We start from the raw sequence: 19,402 nt of genomic DNA, 5'->3' as shown, positions 1-19,402 counted from the left end.
GGCCTGACACACGCTTGAAGGACACTGACTGCTATTAGCTTACACTGGAAACCTTTTTTTCTTTGTAAAAGCACGCTACAGAGACACCAGATATGAGTGGCAACTGTCAAAGTACGCTGGCAGGGTTCTGCAGGGCACACGCTGAAGGAAGGCCTGACACAGCCGCTTGAAGGACACTGACTGGCTGCTATTAGCTTACACTGGAAACCTTTTTTTCTTTGTAAAAGCACGCTCTAGAGACACCAGATATGAGTGGCAATGTGCACTGGCACAGGTCTGCAGATCACAGGCTGTAGGCCTAAAACAGCCACTTGAATGACACTGACTGGCTGCTATTAGCTTACACTGGAAACCTTTTTTTCTTTGTAAAAGCACGCTACAGAGACACCAGATATGAGTGGCAACTGTCAAAGTACGCTGGCAGGGTTCTGCAGGGCACACGCTGAAGGAAGGCCTGACACAGCCGCTTGAAGGACACTGACTGGCTGCTATTAGCTTACACTGGAAACCTTTTTTTCTTTGTAAAAGCACGCTACAGAGACACCAGATATGAGTGGCAACTGTCAAAGTACGCTGGCACAGGTCTGCAGAGCACACGCTGAAGGAGGCCTGACAAACAGACGCTTGCAGACAACTAACTGCTCTTCAATCTATTACAGTGAAAAAAATTATTTTTTTTAAATGTAAAGCTTAAGCTATTGTGACAACAGATATGAGTGGTGGCACTGACTGTGCAAATGGGCACAGCATCCAGCCTGACACTGAAGCTGGCAGACAACTAACTGCTCTTCTATTACAGTGAAAAAAATTCTTTTTTTTAAATGTAAAGCTTAAGCTATTGTGACAACAGATATGAGTGGTAACACTGACTGTGCAAATGGGCACAGCATCCAGCCTGACACAGAAGCTGGCAGGCAGGCAGGCAACTGTTCTTCTATTACAGTGAAATTTTTTTATTATTTTTTAAATGTAAAGCTTAAGCTATTGTGACAACAGATATGAGTGGTGGCACTTACTGTGCAAATGGGCACAGCATCCAGCCTGACACAGAAGCTGGCAGGTCACTGCTCTTCTATTACAGTGAAAAATGTATTTTTTTTTTTAAATGTAAAGCTTAAGCTATTGTGACAACAGATATGAGTGGTGGCACTGACTGTGCAAATGGGCACAGCATCCAGCCTGACACAGAAGCTGGCAGGCAGGCAACTGCAATTACATTACACAGAAAAAAAAATAAAGCAAACTGATGTTCTAGCCCTAAAAAGGGCTTTTTGGGGTGCTGTTCTTACAGCAGAGATCAGATGAGTCCTTCAGGATTGTAGTGGACACTGAATACCCTAGCCTAGCTATCAATTTCCCTATCTAATGAGCAGCAGCTAAACTTTCCCTCCTCTCATTAAGCATGCAGCTTCAGAATGAATCTAAAATGGATGCTGGGAGGGAGGTGGGAGGGTCTGCTAGGGAGGTTGTGCTGCTGATTGGCTGGAATGTGTCTGCTGACCGAGAGGCACAAGGTCAAAGTTTGCTCAATGATGACGAATAGGGGGCGGATCGAACCGCCCATGTGTTCGCCGCGGCGGCGAACGCGAATACGCTATATTCGCCATGAACTATTCGCTGGCGAACAGTTCGGTACATCACTTAATATCATCCTTTTGTATCAGTGCATAGCTGTGCATTAAAATTGTATAGGAGGGCTATCCATTGTCTACAGGATGTTTTATTTGTTTTTAGATTTTTTTTTTTTTTTTTACACAATTTGTTTTCACATTGGAATCTGGGCTGTATTCACTATGTGCGTAGGCATTCTATTTATTGGTCTGTAAATGTTCAATCTATTTATTTTTCGTAAGTATACAGAAATAAATAAATACTCAACTTAATAACTAAAATTACATCTTATGATAGAGTGCAGAGTCACTCATGTATATTTTTCTGCTAAATTACGCTCACTTTTGACCCAGTTACCAGTATCCTTTTTTTATTTTACATTTGAGTGCCGGATTGAGTGTATGTTTTTTGTTGTTTTTTTTAAGTAGATTCCAGATGAAGTAGGGGTTCTTTGCAGTATCCGGTCAATGGTGTTGAAGTGTGTTCTTTCCTGCCAGGGATATGATTTTACTTTAATAAATGTTTTGTTTCATTGTCAGGTTTTCAGTCCTCATGGAGGGATGGGGTAGACAATCTCAGTGTCAATGCAAACCTCTTCACTTTCTTACATGCCAAAGATTTGAACACATCCATTGCAATCCACCTGCCATTATGTGGATACCTGGCTCCTTTTACTAACCATTCTTGTACATTTGTACAACATCCTGTTCTAGGTGGATGATGTCCATGGGCATGTGTCATTTATACATTTTCTGTCTATTACTTTTTGTCTATGTTGTCCACACAGATAACATTCCCAAAGTTTGTTAAAGTTTGTCCACACAATGCTTGTGCTCTGTTGTAGTTTTTGACAATCCAAATGTATGTTTATTTTTTGGTATAGATTTTTGTTATCCACCAACATAAGCTTGTTATTCAAGAAGGATCATTTATACCAAGGCTGATGTAAAAACATAAAGCATTGCTGAAATGTGACATAAAATAGCTGCAAAGTCAAAAAACAGATTTCCTATTTCAACTGGGATATTTTCGACACGCTCAACTGGGACATTTTTTAATTGCATCATTAGTTGAAGTCATTGCAGTTTGAATCCTTTGAGGATTCTCTGTCTTGTTAATGTGAAGGACAGTGCTTATGGAATTCTATTTGTCAGCAAAACATTTGTATTTAAAAGACCAAGATAAAGACATTGAGTTTAATCAACATACCAGGAGGAGACCCTGTGTATGTCTCAGAAAGATTTCATTTTCCACTTTAATTACCTTACGTTTCTACTATTCTTGCTCATTTTATTTTCACAATAGGTTTTATAGTGGACCAGACAAAGACAAACAAATGGAAAATGGGTTATTTAACTACACTCATTTTATTCTTCTTGGATATGTGGAGATGGAGAGATTTAAATATCTATATGTTGCCATATATTTTTTTGCCTATCTTAGTTCTATATCCCTGTACATTCTGATTGCATTTATTATCTGGACTGAGCCAAGCCTCCATGAACCTATGTACATTTTTATCTTTAATCTGATGATCAATGGGGTTTTTGGGATCACAGCTTTCATACCTAAACTACTCATTTACTTAATTTCCGGTTCTGTAACTATCTCTAAAGAAGGATGTCTCTTGCAAGCATTCTGTATCCAGAGCAGTGCGTGTATAGACAATTTGCTGTTCACCATAATGGCTTATGACAGGTATTTGGCTGTAGGCTTTCCTTTGAGATATCCAACTCTAATGACCAATGGAAAAACATACAAATTTATAGCTACAATATGGATTGTTATTTTGATAACACAGGCTCCTTTTGTAGCAGGTGTTGCAAGTCTCCCCATGTGTGATATTACCATTAACAGCGTCTTTTGTGATACGATGTCCCTCATGAAAATGTCATGTGGCGGTTCTCCGTTATTTAATATCTTTGGAGGTTCTATGACCTTTATTCAGATTAGTTTCTCTATATCTATAATATTCTATTGTTACATACGGACATTTGTGATATGTCTGCGTATCTCTGGTGATGCTAGTTTAAAAGCGATCCATACACTGGTGACTCACCTGATAGCCTTCTCTATATTTACGGTGTCAATAGTATTTATTGCTTTACGTTATAGAGTCAACAATGTTTCTCTTTCTAACACTGTATACCTTGCTATTCTGATGACCGGTGTTTCTATCTTTTTGACTGCAAATCCGTTCATATTTGGACTGCGAATGGAAGCTCTGAGAATTAAAATATTTAAAAAAATAAAATATATTTAATTTAAGCCTATAAGATAAGATTGTGTTAAGATTGTTAAAACTAATGTGCATTTAAATGTTATATAGCCTACTCCACTCATACATGGAACAGTTTTCCAATGTATGGCAATAGGCCAAGGACACTTTCTATAAGCTCTCAGTGGTCATTGAACAACATGCATTTGAAAGTGATGGAATGATTGGTCCTAGAAGACTGGGAAAGGAGTGAGTGACCACGAGACCATCACCCATTCTCCATTCATAGTAGTGATATTGTAAGTATCAATTTAATATTTTTGGATACGTTGTTAAAATATGTAATATTTTTAAAACAAAAATTGATATCTTTTTTTTTTTATTCTGATTTTTTTTTATTATATGGAAAATAAATCCATGTTAAGTGTATTCAAAAATATTAAATCAAGGCCTTGAGTTTTATCCAATGACTTTGGTTTCAAAATCAGCTGTAAAATCAGAGCTTTGTGGACTGACCCCAAAATGTTATATTGCATTTTATTAAAAGATTGAACAAGTGAAAATCATTTTGTTAATTAATGTATTGCGGCACTAAAAGTCCTCTGCATGAATAATACATTCTTTATTAGTAGATGAATTATGAGTGCTCGCCTTCAAGACTTCTCCAGCTGGACCTTTCCTGTGGAACTCTCTTCCCTTCTCCGTTAGACTTTCACCGAGTCTCCACTGCTTCAAAAAATCATTGAAAACTCACTTCTTCTGGAAAGCATATCATTTAAATTGTTAGCAGATTTCCATCCCCTGTCCCCAATGACTCCTTCCCTGCAACTGTCAAAAATGACCTACTAAGCCATCAGTGAATTATTTTCTAACAACCTACTCCATACCCCTACTTCTACCCTTTGGGTCACTATACCCCTTTCCCTCTAGCATGCAAGCTCATTAAGCAGGGCCCTCAACCCCTCTGTTCCTGTACGTCCACTTGTCTGGTTACAATTACATGTCTTTTAGTCCACCTATTGTACAGTGCTACGGAATTTGATGGCACTATATTCATTCTAAAATAATAATTTAAATGGTGAGCAGAGGTTTATGTGTTCCTTGCATTTGATCCATTGTGGCGTGCAGACTATGTATCTGGAAGCTGATTTTACAGACATAACTGTTCATTCGTGATACATGTTGTGAATGAGAAAAACCTTTAAAGTAATAATTAGCAGATTACACAGTGTATTTGCACACCGTTGTTTGATTGCTGTTTGGTTTTCAAATAATATTATTTATGCCGTGCTTCTCAGTTGCTGCACTTTATATGTTACCTGCACAGACTTTGCATTTTATTGGGTCATAGCAAGGGAATTCAGTTGATCACAGAATCGTCCCAAACTCGAAGGACTTGCCATTCAGAATGATAATCTCTAAGTCTATTAAGTAGAAAACACAGCAAATCAACTGAACTTTTTTTTTAGACATGTGAAGATTTCTTGTATCTATTCGCCTGAATATTTTTGTTGAGTTAAAAAAATAAAAATCTAAGGGTCCTCGGTCTATCGTTCCTGATTTTTTTTACAATCAGCTGAACTTGTCCTGCAATATAAATCCACATAGAGAAAATGTTAATGTCCTTTAAGCAGCGGTCATGCAAAAATTGATTAATATTGAAGATTTTAGCATATAAATAAAAAATGTATGCCAAACATGTTAATCACCAAATGGCAAACCTCTGATGATGATGCCAGTTTCTTGTAGAGCATGAGTACCCCAAAACCCCCTAAAAAAAAAATACAAAATATATATAGTATAGGAAGTTGTCTTTGAGAGTGATCTGCTACCTCTGCCAATGACAAATTGTTCAGAGTTTTTAAAAATCCGAATTACATCCGACTTAAATCCATATTTCATTCAGGCTTGTTCAGGGTCTAAATTGCAAAATCTACACTTTGCTAAATAGCATAAATGTGCTGTCCGAATGTGGACTGCTACTTGGAGGAGTGCTGAACCATTACTTTAAACCCTCTAACTTAGTTGTTTTGTACAGTTTAAATATACAAATATGTTTTAAGGAAACCCTGAACGCCAATCTAAGCACTAATGCCTCCATTTACTAGAGCCTATTAGCTTTTTTTTTTGGTGGCAGTTAGTTAACGTTTCTTTCTGGAGATGGGCATTTCACTGAAACTGGAGAAACAACAACACTATTTCCTATTTATTAAATTCCATCATGGTTTCAGTTAGATTAGGCATAAGGTTTCTGTTGGTGAGCTACACCAGAACAATTAACCAGTTAACCCTTTCAATTCCACAGCACTATATTAATAGCAAAATGTGCTCCTCCTCCCCCAAAGCAATGAAAATGAAAATAATTTAAGATATTAAGACATTGCTTAACATATAATAAAAGTGTTCCGATCAGCCCACTATGAGTGGCAATTTGCTCTCTATAGACATAATAAAGAAACACGTTTTTTAAGTTTCAAACCATTTTTTTTTTTGGAAAGATCGATAATTCAAAATTACGAGACACAACGTCAAAGTACATCAAATTGCAAGATACAAAAGAAGCTATGATGACATTTTCAATTCTTTTTAGGATAAATCAAAGAGTTGAAAAGTAAAAACCTAACCAAACAAAGCCTCATAGCCTTCATCACATATAGCAATAATACATCAGATAAAATAAAATGCAACAAAACAAAAGAATAAAAATCAAGCAATGTATGGCAAATCTAACATTAACATACATAGACTAGTGAAAGAGATAAATTATGAAGTCACCCTGTCCTGATTATAGTGCAACTGGGTAGGGGTGTTAGTAAAGTTCCATGTACTAATTGGCATGTTAAAATGTATAAAAGATACACTAAGTTAATAGTGGGGTGACCAGGATCTACTATTTAGGATTTAGGGAAATAGTATAATGTGCGAGGAGTTAGGGGGGTGGAGTGGGGAAGCACTCTAATAAAAATATAAGAACAGATAATGTAGTAAAAAAAAATACAAAACAAGAGACTGTATAAAATACTTAAAAAATAATGTAGAAATAAGATGGATAAGAAAATATCACTAAATATATTTTTAGTCCAACTTCTCAAATAAATAAGAATGGCCCACACAATTCCCTTTAAAGTTTAAATAGAGTCCAAAATAGCAAACCAAGATTGGGTGCTGTTGCGGCCTATAAGGTTAAGCAGCCAAGTGGAGAATGGTTGCTAGAAAAAAAAAATTCTTATATGTGATATTATGATCAAGTTTTTTTTTTTTTACTTTGTTTTTTTTTATTATTTATTTCTGGTAGTGCTAAGCATAACAGATATGTATTAACATTCCACATGAGTATGATCAATAATGCACAGATATAAATACAATGGTACATTTCTCCACCATAGTCTCCTTTTACCCATCTCAAATCTCACCTGCCTTAAGACTGCAACCTCCCTCTACAACACCACTCTCTCCTCTCAACTAGACATCGTAGCACCTCCTACACTTAAACACACTAAGTGCCCCCGATTACAACCCTGGTATACCATGCTGACCTGATACCTCCAAAAATGTTCCAGAGCTGCTGAATGCTGATGGAGAAAGTCTTACTCTGCATCTGACTTCATCCACTGTACATTTACAGTCTGGCTTTTTCCTCTTCAAAAGAAAACTATTTCAAAACACTCATCACCGCACTTTCTCGCGAGTCCAAATGAATAACTTCAGAACCCCACGTAAGTAATATCACTAAATAGCTTGGATCTGAGCGCACGCTTTGCCAAAATATCACTCAGATCCCTTTGGTGGTTCGGGGACGCCATTCAAATGAAGTTTTGACCGGTCAGCCATAAGGTGATGCTCCAAAACAGTTCCAGAGAAAACAAGGCAATGACCGGTCATCTTTCGGGGGTTTTCATACAAACACTGATGAATCCATTCCCTAACAGAAGGTATAGTTTGTGGTGCTAAAGAACAGCTGCTAGAACACACTAGTGGGATTTAATCACAAAAGTCCCACAGAAACCATAACACAACAATACAAGAAAGTGTGCAGCGCTTGTGATAGGTACACGAAGATATATGTCAGTGGTATATCCACCTTAAGTGAATATATAGATAAAAATAAGGATAAATACCTCAAAACAATAAGTGTCAATAGGTATTAATCCTATACATAAGAGACAGAAAAAATCATAGCATAATACTGCAATAGTGAGTAGGTTTAATATAGCAGTCTATATGGTCCCACTCACATGTGTTGGAGCCTGTTAATGGATAAACTGTCTCAGGTAGTATCACTTTGGGAACAAAATTTTCAATGAATTCTAAAAGGCTGGAGCTCGATCCTCAAAATATGAGATGGATAGGATAGGCAAACACCAATTAGAAATGTAACAAAAGTGTAATTTATTAAAAAACATATAAAATCTTACATTCAAAATTCTGTGATGCCAACAACAAGCACAACGCGTTTCGACGCTAAAATATGTCTTCCTCAGGTGCAATATTGTACACAAGCTCCATGAACATTTAAAAAGGAAATATTGGCATGGAAAACGGGTACATGGAAGCCGCCCCCTTCGCCCATAAACCAATCGCATCAGTCCATTTCATCTGTCACTCCGGGCTCTGACGATGTTGCAATCCAATTCCCCCACTTCCGCATTTATGCGTTCCACCGCTGGTACTTCCGGGTTCGCATGCGTTCCACTTACAGAATTGTTGCGTTCCATCACTTTCAAATACGTTTTTCCTCAATACATTTTGTGTTCACTATGAATAGCTTACAGCAGTGTTTCAGATCTTTATATTATTCATAAAATGGTCCTTACATATAAATAATCAAAATAGCTAAGGAAAAGAGAAGGGGGGGAAAGCATATAAAAATATAATCAGTAAAAATACCCAAAGATAAAAGAAAAAAATATATAAAAATATAAACATATTAATCTTCCAATGTCATATAAAAAGTACATAAAAACTATCAAATATAATTATACATTTCAAAATCTATATTTAAGCCATTAGGAGAGAGGATTTCCAATTCAAAGATCCATTTCATCTCTGTTTTATTTAAGATTTTTATATGGTCACCCCCTCTCCATGGCTTTAATACCCTCTGTATCCACATAAAGTGCAGATTTTTTGTATCACCATTATGGATTTGATTAATATGTGCTGATACAGAGTGATTAAGAACTCCCTTTTGTGCATTCCTAAGGCGTTCGCAAATTCTAACTTTCAAGGGTCTGGTCGTGCGTCCTACATATTGCAGTCCGCAAATGCATGTCAATAAATAAATCACATTATTCGAATTACATGTGATAAATTCATTCACTGCATATTCTTTTTTAGTTTTATTGAAATAGAATTGTTCAGTTTTCTTATTTATAATTTTACTAGTACTGCATGCTTTGCAGTTTCCACAATTATAAAACCCCTTTAAATCATTACCCTGTACGTCTTTATTTTTTTGGAAATTTTTTGAAATACAACTGCTAGTTAAAACGTTTTTAAGATTACTGGCTCCTATGTACACTATTCGTGGTTTCTCTCCCACAAAAGTGAGGAGGTCTTCATTTTGTCTCAAAATATTACAGTGTTTTATAAGAATTTTATGAAACAGATGGCTTTGAGAATTGAAATCACATATAAAAGAAACTTAGTTTTCGTGTACAATATTATCCTTTCTTTTGTATCTTAGAAGATCCTCTCTTGGTTTTATACAAATTTGTTTAAATTGAGTTTCTATGTATTCCCTTTCATATCCTTTTTGATAAAATAGTTTCTTGAGAATATCAGATTGCTCTACAAAGATGTTGTCATCAGTACAATTCCGCTTCAACCGCATGAATTGTCCTTTTGGGATGATGAAAAGCCATGCTTTAAAATGGCAGCTGTCACTGTCAAAAAAAAACTATTGACATCGACAGTTTTGAAAAAAGTTTTGGTCTTATCTATCCCATTCTCTACGAATATTCTCAAGTCCAAAAAATGCACTTCCTGACAGCCAATCTCTGAGGTAAGTTTAATACCCCATGTATTACTGTTCAGGAAAATAAAAAAAATCATCCAATGAGGCTCTATTTCCCTTCCATATAAAGAATATGTCATCTATGTACCGCCTATATAGGACCAAGTTCGCCTCCCAGTCATGCTGAGCATATATAAAAGACTCTTCCCAATATTCTATAAACAAATTAGCATAACTGTGGGCGAACTTGGTCCCCATGGCAGTACCTCTTCTCTGAATGTAGAACTCATTCTCGTACCAGAAAAAGTTATTCTGTAGTATGATCTTTTTTGAAAATCTTTTATTTTGTGGTTTGAGTAAGTGTCGAGTAAGTGTCAAGTAATCAACATTATTACAACTTTGTGGACACGCAGGTCCTGTGTTTAGGTACGTTTGATTTATAATTGTTTCAAAATTTACATACAACAAGAATCGTAACATTTTGCATGTTAGTATAGTTGATTTGTATTTAACCTTTTATTATTCATTATTGCGGTTGTTGGGCTTTAGGTGGAGGCTATATGTTTTCGGTTTTCTTCAATCCCCCCACATGTCCGTGTTGGACGTTATTTATGGCCCCTCTTTGGAGACTGATCCTATTTTGTCCATGTAGCTACTAACATATTTTATTTTCCTTTATTGAGTTGCTGCTTTTATCGGGTGGGATCCTTGTGTGTGTTCTGTATTTAACTTTTCAGCCTTTGTTGGCCGATGGTGTATGCTGTCTCAATGTGTGTTAGTATGTCCGATCATAAGTATGTCGTATGGATGCGACATATGTTGTTTTGTAAGGTTTTGGAGAGTTAGGGTGTATGTCTGTCCCGTATAGGGCCGGGATCTTCCGGTTCGTCTGTTATGTTAATAAGGAGAGGGAGAGGGAGGGTGGGGTATGGGAGTCGGGGTGAGAGGGAGGAGAAGAAGGAGAAGAGAGAATAAAGGGAAGAAAGGGAGGAGGGGGGGAGTATAATCAGAGCCGCTTCACCTTGCGCCCCCGCTACGTCGAGTGGCCGTTGCCCGGACCCGCGTGCCAGCCCACCCGTCGAAACCCCTCCCCCCATGATTATCTCTGTTGCCGTCCACCTAGAGGCCCCTAGAGGTGAACATGAACCATGGCAGCTACGTCTCTGCATGTTTGGTGGCTCTGCCTAGTAGAGATGTGTGCATCGCTTCTGCTCCCTGAATGTCTTCTACTTTGCGTATCCATTCTTCCCTTTGCGGAGTTTCCGTTTTTTTCCAGTATATGGGTATGAGCGTTTTGGCAGCGTTCAATAGATGTCGTAGGATCGATTTTTATATCGGGATATTGGCATCGGCAAAATATGGAGTAGGGCTAGTTCTGGTGTCCATTCAGTCACATCCCCTAGGATCTCTCGTATGTCTGCTCTGATCATCTCCCAGTAAGGAGCAATCATGCTACATTCCCACCATATGTGGATCGTGGTGCCCCGTTCGGTCAGGCATCTACAGCACGTTGGTGATGTGGCTGGGTATATCCTATGGAGGAGTGAAGGGGTTCTATACCATGTTGCCAACAGCTTGTAATTCGTTTCCTGAAATTGTGAACTAATAGTGCTTTTATGGTGCCAGAGGAACGCTTTGTCCCACTGTTGTTGTGTGAGTGGTTTTGCAAGGAGCGTCTCCCATTTTCTGCGGAACGTGTTATGTTCAGTGAGGTGTCCGATTAGGAGGTGTTGGTATAATGTGGAGATCGTTTTGTCGAGTTCGACGGCCTTTGCGCAGCATTCCTCGAACCACGTGAGATCTCGGTTTAAACGGTCTTTATTGCGGAGCGTGTTGTGGAAGTGTTTCACTTGAAGATATCTGAGTGTTAGTTGTAGGGTGCAAGGTTTGCTGTTCAATAGCGAATTTAGGGAACGGATCCTCCCATTTTGAAGCACCGTATGTATAGGGACATGTCCCTGTTCTTCCGAGAATGGCCCTGTCCATGTGGGGATTCCTCCCCCTATTTTGCGATTATAGGTGATTGGTAGTAACGGACTTGGTGTTGGTGATATGTGCTTTTGCTCCCCGAGAGGTCTCCAGCTGCGTATTGTCTGTGCCACTGGTCCATCGTCTTCCCCTCGTGCCAGTGCGCTGTGTCCCAGCGTATCCCACACGGTGGAGTGTAGGGCTGCGCTGCTCCCTTCAGTGTTCAAAGTTACCCATTGTTTTTGCCCGGCTTTCGAGTGCCCATTTAGGATACGCTGTAGGATTGTGGCCTGGTAATATTTCCTAAAGTCGGTAAGGCTAGCCCCCCCGTAATGTCTGGGTAGGCAAAGCGTTTCGTGTTTGAATCTTGAGCGCTCACCTCTCCACACATATCGGAGGACCGCTGACTTCAGTTTGGTGAAGAATGAGGTTGGTATAGCGATCGGGATTGTCTGAAAGGGGTAGAGAAGACTTGGTAGGACGTTCATTTTCAGGACCGTTACGCGTCCATGCCAGGAGATGTGCGGGTATGACCACTTGGCTAGGTCCATGATTAACGTCTTTAATAAGGGAGTGTAGTTGTGGTGGTATAGGTCTCTCGGGTTGGGAGTTATCCATATGCCCAGGTACTTCATCTTATTACTACACCATTTAAAAGGGAACGACATCTCCAGTGCGCTATATTCCTCCTCTGGGATCGTTACATTCAGCACCTTGCACTTGGAAAGGTTAAGTTTAAATCCCGAGATTAGGCAGAATGTTTCGAATTCTGCCAATAGGCATGGTAGCGTGGTCCTCGGGTTGCGGACGCGTATGCGGCCACTTTGTGCGTCCCTCCCTGCCAGGGGAATCCCTGCACATCCTGACTTTGGCGAATCGTTTGTAGCAAGGGTTCCATAGTCATGGCGAAAAGCAACGGGGATAAGGGACACCCTTGTCGCGTGCCATTAGATATCTGAAAGTCAGCTGTGAGTGCCCCGTTAACTCTGACTGCTGCCCGGGGGTTGTTATAGAGGGCTCTGATCCACGTGAGGAAGTTTTGCCCCATACCCAGTTCTTGTAGTGTGGCTATCATGTATGGCCATTGTCCCGATCAAATGCCTTCTCAGCATCTGTAGAGAGTAGGAGGAGTCGTCGCTGCGACCTCTTCGCCAGGTGTTGTATTGCGAATAGGCGCAGCGTACTATCTGTCGCTTCTCGTCCAGGAATAAATCCGGTTTGGTCCACGTGTATCAGGCCCGGTAGTGGGGCCTGGAGCCTATTGGATAGAACTTTTGTGAATAGTTTGGTATCCACGTTGAGAAGGGAGATCGGGCGGTAACTACTACAGCACATCGGGTCCTTGCCAGTTTTAGGAAGGACTGTTATCGTTGCCGCCAGAGATTCGGCTCCAAAGGTCCCTCCATCTGTAATCGCATTGAGAGCTTTTGTCAGCCAAGGCAGCAGCATTGTTGTGAAGGTTTTATAGTATGTCATGGGGAATCCATCTGGTCCCGGTGCCTTTCCAGTTTTTGTCAGTTTCAATGCCGCCGCAAGTTCCTCTTCTGTGATCGGTTCGTCGAGGGCGGTCGCTGTTTCCTCTTGCAACTTCTGCAGCCCTGCATTTCGTAGGTATTCTTGGATCCTGGTGTTGTCGGTGTCCTCGTTGTTATTGTGGTTCTGAGTCCGTAGGTTATATAGCGTATTATAGTATGTCCTGAACTCCTCGGCAATTTCAGTTGGGTGAATCAAAGTGGTGCCCGAGGATAGTCGTAGTTTGCGGACCTTGGCACAGGGGGTGTTTCCTTTTAGCAGTCTCGCGAGGTATCGCCCTCTCTTGTTGGCATGGGTGTAGAAGAAAACCTTGGATTGTTGAATGGAGCGTAGGTAGCGCTTCATCAGGAGTTTCTTGAGTTGCCTTCTAGCTTGTACTAGTTCCCCGTATGTCGTCACTAGTTGGGATCTTTTGTGTTGCGTTTCCAGGGTGGTGATTTGTTGATAAAGGTCACCCATTTCTCTTTGTGCGTTTTTTTTCTTTTGGGAGGCAATACGAATGAGCGATCCTCGGATTACGCTCTTATGTGCTTCCCATATCGGGATTGGTGATGTGTTTGTTGTTCCATTATCTTGGAAGTAGTGAGTCAGGTCCTGTGAGATCTGTTCCCATGTTCCCGGGTCTAGGAGCAATGCTTCATTGAGCCTCCAAGTCCATCTTGTGGATCTAAAAAGTGGGGATTCTAGCGTGATACAGACCGCCCCATGATCCGACCATGTAGCCGGCTCAATAGTGGCCGAGAGTAGTCGTGGGAGCCCAATTTGTCTGGTAAACACATAGTTGATACGGGAGTATCGACCATGTAACGCTGAGTAGTGGGTATAATCTTTTGTGTCGGGGTGGAGGGTCCTCCAGCAGTCCACCAAGCTCATGTCGCCCAGTGACTTTTTAATTGAGCGGATGTTACTTTGCTGGATACTGCTATGGCCTGTTGATGAACTGTAGTATGATCTTAATACCATCAATAATAAACCTGATCTGTTCTTCCTTGAAAGAATTAGATGCTCTTAAAAAATACTCCACTGCCTCGCAACCCACATGATGCTTGATAACTGTATATAGGCTACTTACATCACTGGTTACAAGGATGTATCCCTCTAACCAAACAACATTATGTAATGTTTGGAGAAGGTTAATGGAATACTTTAGATGAGCTCTAGTTTTCAAGACCAGGGGTTGCAGAAGAGTGTCAATGTATTGTGACAAAGGTGATAGTAGAGAATCTACCCCTGCCGCAATAGGTCTGCCTGGAGGTTGTACTGGGTCCTTGTGAATCTTAGGAAGAACATAAATAACCGGGATGATAGCACATTCCTTATTGAGAAATCTGTACTCGTCTCTATACAAAATACCCAATTTTTTTATTATTAATTAATTTATTTTTTTTGACGGTTCAAAAGATACAAACAAAGTGTTAACAATAGTGTATGAACATTAAGATGATAGTTGCGTTGGTACATCTTGTTACATTTCGACATGTAGTTAAACATAGCACATAAGTTTTCATTTAAATTATACAGCTGTACAACAAGATAATGGACTGGTAGTATTGGTATCAGCTTTCGTGTAGAAATATGGGTCGCGTGAGCTCCTACATTGAATCTATTCTGATGTTCTCATATGGTATTGGGTTCAGGTAAGGTTTGTTACAATTTATAGTTACGCAGAGTATGTGTTTATAGTTACGTTGCGTGTGTGTGTGTGGGGAGAGGAGAAAGTATTCTCTATTGTTGTCAATTTATTCTCGTTTTTGTGAATCGGATCCAAGGGTCCCAGATTTTTGAGAAATATTGGTAGTTCTTTAATTTAGCGTAAGTCACCCCCTCCATTTGTTTGATATCCTCTACTCTGAGGATCCACTCTCTAATTGTTGGTGCTTGTGTTTGCTTCCAATATTTGGGGATTAGTTGTGTGGCCGCCATAACTAGGTGTTTGAAGAGAATAGCTTGTTCCCTGCATAGTCCTAGTGGTGGTACCCTGGTGGTGGTATTAGGAAGAAGAAGTGTTGCGGTGTAAGTGGCGTCTATTATTAGTTGGATGAGTGTGGGAATCCTGCTCCAGAATTTATCTATAATCGGGCAGAGCCACCAGATGTGTGAGTGGTTCGCCTCTGTATGATGGCATTTCCAGCATTCGCCCTTTTACGAGTTATAGATTTGCTTAAGTTTTACCGGTGTGTAGTGCCAACGTGTTATACGCTTGTAGTTACTTTCTTGGGCTATAGTGGAGGTGGTTGATTTGTGTATCGTTAGGAATATAGCTCGCCATTGTTGTTGTGTGATCTCTACTTGTAATTCATCTGCCCATTTTAAGGTACATTTGGGGGGTTGTAGTTCTTGTGCGTCCCTGATTACCTTGTACTTAGTGGATAAGATCTTTTTTGTGTGCTGGTGATTTAGGCACAATTGTTCGAATACTGTTAGGGCTCGGGTTCCTTTGGGTACTAATGCCTGGTTTTTGATAAAGTGAATTAACTGAGTGTAGTGTAGTCTTTGGTTCCCTGTAGGGGTTTCATTGGGCAGTATTTGTTGTAGAGTTTTCAGTTTATCTACAGTCACGTCTCATAGTACTAACGTTTTGCCCTTATGATATTTGTTGTAGGTTATATCTGAGTGTCCTCTTTGGAATCCCGGATTGTTTGTGAGCGGGTATAATGGGGAGGGGTATGGTGAGATTAAAGAAGTTTTAGCTAACTTATACCATGTTTGGAGTGTGGCTTTTATTGTGGGGTGTGAGTTTGTGCTGGAGTGAGATATTGTTTGGTTCCTGAGTAGCCATGGTCTTACCTCTAACGGGATATCTGAGAATGTGTTTTCCAAGTGAACCCATTGTTGTGTTGGTTCAGTTTTGGTCCATTCGTATATTCTACATAAGTGGATTGCCTTGTGGTATGTTTCAATGTCCGGAAGGTTTAACCCTCCTTTCTCTCTGGTTTTGATTAGCATCGCGTATGCACAGCGGCTGAATTTATACCCAAACCATCCACGTCGGAAACACTTATGCCACAACCTGAACCTAAACCGGACTGCCTTTTGCAAGCTCAGTTCGGGACACCTGTAATTAGGAAGCCTCTTCCCCTAATTGTGCAAAAGTTAAAATCTGGGTAACTTAGGCTAGGGATGTGCACAAAACATATTGTCACCTGTTTGCATAAAATCAATGCATGTTCCACCAATAAGCTTAGTATTATAGTTATGAGCTACCTTTCGCTCACATTATTATTGTTAATACTGGCACAATTATTTTCTCTATAAACGCCACACATCTAACATACCGCAGCCCGGTGGGAGGGGGCCATGAGGGGGTTGGGACCTATTAACACTATAGTGACAGGAAAACAAGTTATTTAACAAAGGTAAAAATTAGAAGTGCATAGAGATAACATACAATAGATAGAAAAAAACACAACACACATGTAACAACAATTAAATAAACATAAATTATAATATGAACCTCTTCTACAAGAGGCTGTGCTTCCTCATTGTTATTTCTCCTACGTCCAACTAATTTCCAGTGTCACGTAATTGTTCTTACAACTGAATATTGCAAACAAATTTTAAGCTCAATTCTAATGATTCTCATAGTAAAATAATAATAATAATAATAGAATAGGGGACATAACTGAATATTGTAGATAATATTGTAGATACTGTGAGTCATAAGCAGTGAAAAGAATGTCTCCGCTGACTACATAACAACATTATAGTTTATAATAACATTATATTATAATACACCAGTAAAGACCTGGTAATGGTCAGTCTCTACATTACAAACAACCAGCCATGGTTACGGGTGCTTTCAAAATAGTGGTTCATTCATTTGAGCCTACTGTAGCCTGTCTGGTCCCCGTCTACCAGTAGTTGTTATTTATGATAAAAGTAACCTTATCCATAATTCATCTTAACATAAATATACAGATTTTTTAGATCAATTTACTTCTTAAAGTTTCATTTAGAATTCCATGTATGAAAGGAGCTGTAATCACAGTGAGAGATGCGCTAGACAATGTAACAGCGAGGTGTAATATACGGGACTCAGAAACAATGTTTATTATATAACGAAAAACAATAAATAGTGTTGATACCATAAATATGGAGAAGGTTATCAGGTGAGTCACCAACGTTTGGACTGATTTATGACTTTTGTCACTAGAGATACGCAGACATATCCCAAAGGTCCGTATGTAACAATAGGTTACAACAGATAGGGAGAAACCAAAAAGAATAAAGCTCACAGAACTTCCAAATATAAATTAAATAATGAAGCTGCGCCACAAGACAATTTTGTGAGGGACATTGTATCACAATAGGTGTTGCTGATGGCCTTATCACACATGGGGAGATTAGCAAGACCTGCTACAAATGGAGTCAGTATCAGTAAGATAACAATCTATATTGTAGCTATACATTTGTATGTTTTTACATTTGTCATGAGAGTTGAATATCTCAAAGGAAAGCCAACTGCCAAATACCTGTCATAAGCCATAAAGGGGAACAGTAAAGTGTAACCACATGCACTGCTCTGGATACAGAATGCTTGCAAGAGACATCCATCTAGAGATAGTTACAAAACCAGAAATTAAGTCAATGAGTAGTTTGGGTATGAAAGCTGTGCTCCCGAAAATCCCATTGATCATCAGATTACAGAGACAAATGTACATAGGTTCATGGAAGCTTGGCTTAGTCTAGCAGTATAGGCATACGGCGGTATAATCCCCGCTTTAAAGGTTAAACGTCAACTGTCAACCACGTTCACACCAAGATGATATGAGAGACAGGAAACAGGAGCAGGTGATAGTGCAGACTGTATAATACAATTAGATAAAAGTACAAGATAACGATGAAACACTTACATTTAGAAGAGCTATAGCCAGCTCTAGTAGTATGGGCGTACAGCGGTTTAATCCCCGCTTTAAAGGATATGCAACAAATGTCCACCACGTCCACACACTCAGGAAGAATTAAAAAAGGCAACAGATAGTGCTCTCAATAAAATAGAGTATATCCTTTAAACCGTGGTCCAGTGGAAGAAGTATCTGGTCTACACCCCCTGACAGGTGTACACCATGTGCACAGGGCCTATGCTGTGATACTTGGCAGGAAAGGATGCTGGGGCGTAATTCTTTCCCTTGTGGTCCAGTGGAAGAAATATCTATTCTACACACCTTGACAGGTGTACATCATGTGCACAGGGCCTACGCTGTGCATCAGTATGCAGGCTGGTGAGAGAGATCCTTGATTTTCCCACTGCACAATGCTCCCTCTATGGACCGGAGGTAAGAGAGCACCAGCCTTAAAGGGGCCAGTTGGTTTGCCCGATGGCCAGTCCAGGCCTGGCATCCCCATTACATGCATCAATCACACAGCATTTACATAACATGCATCAATCACACAGAATCTACATTTCCTGACCAAAATGTCAATCAATCAAACAGCATCCACACATCATGCTCTCACCCTGCACACACACACACACACACACACACAATCAAACACAATGACAAATACACACTCACCAACAAATATTAATATATATATATATATATATATATATGTGTTATCGGTCAGCTTCTTGGCTTGCCTGGTTCTTTGGTGGTGACCCTGCTCAATGCGGGCTCCTTTATCCAATCCAATATGATTTTCTTCATGTCCTGTGAGGAAGGGATATGAAAGTTCATCCTCCTAGCACTGCTGCACATGGTGGTAATAGTCTTATATCCGTATTAATATATTAATTGATTATTACTACCAATATTATCACTTTGACATGACATATATATTTACGCAAGGGAAGTTCATCCACTGTACTATTTTATTTTAAATTACAAACAGAAGTTTGAATCAACCACAACATTTATGTTTATATAATATATACACTACATACCAACAGCCCTCCAGCCTTATTACTGAGGCAATGCTTAAGTAAAAAATGACCATCTCATTAACTCGAGTGCATTTTTATCATATTTTTGTACACTCATCCATTGGGGCAAGCTGGAGAGTCCTTGAGCCGGAACAAGAACAGGACGCTAAAGGACTGAACGAAAGTGAAGTTACAGAATTCATTACTGAGTAGCACTGACTGACTATAAGGTGACTATATTTATGCAAGTTGA

The 19,402-nt window shown here is 39.6% G+C and overlaps 1 protein-coding gene across 1 annotated transcript; it reads left to right on the top strand.

Annotated features, from left to right (window-relative positions):
• The first annotated feature begins 3,001 nt into the window (after nt 1-3,001).
• On the top strand, nt 3,002-3,874 carry LOC134585872 (olfactory receptor-like protein COR1). The gene has a single exon (XM_063441358.1). The coding sequence runs from the start codon at nt 3,002-3,004 to the stop codon at nt 3,872-3,874; it is 873 nt and encodes a 290-aa protein (XP_063297428.1).
• The last annotated feature ends 15,528 nt before the right edge of the window (nt 3,875-19,402 follow it).

Source organism: Pelobates fuscus, chromosome 1 (genome assembly GCF_036172605.1).
Source record: "Pelobates fuscus isolate aPelFus1 chromosome 1, aPelFus1.pri, whole genome shotgun sequence".
In the NCBI taxonomy this organism is placed as follows: domain Eukaryota; kingdom Metazoa; phylum Chordata; class Amphibia; order Anura; family Pelobatidae; genus Pelobates; species Pelobates fuscus.
The sequence above is the reverse complement of the archived record's forward strand: the minus strand, read 5'-3'. Positions and strand labels throughout refer to the sequence as shown.

What these genes read in the sequence shown, in the direction of transcription:
- LOC134585872 (XM_063441358.1), top strand. Translation starts at nt 3,002, where the DNA reads ATGGAGAGATTTAAATATCTATATGTTGCCATATATTTTTTTGCCTAT.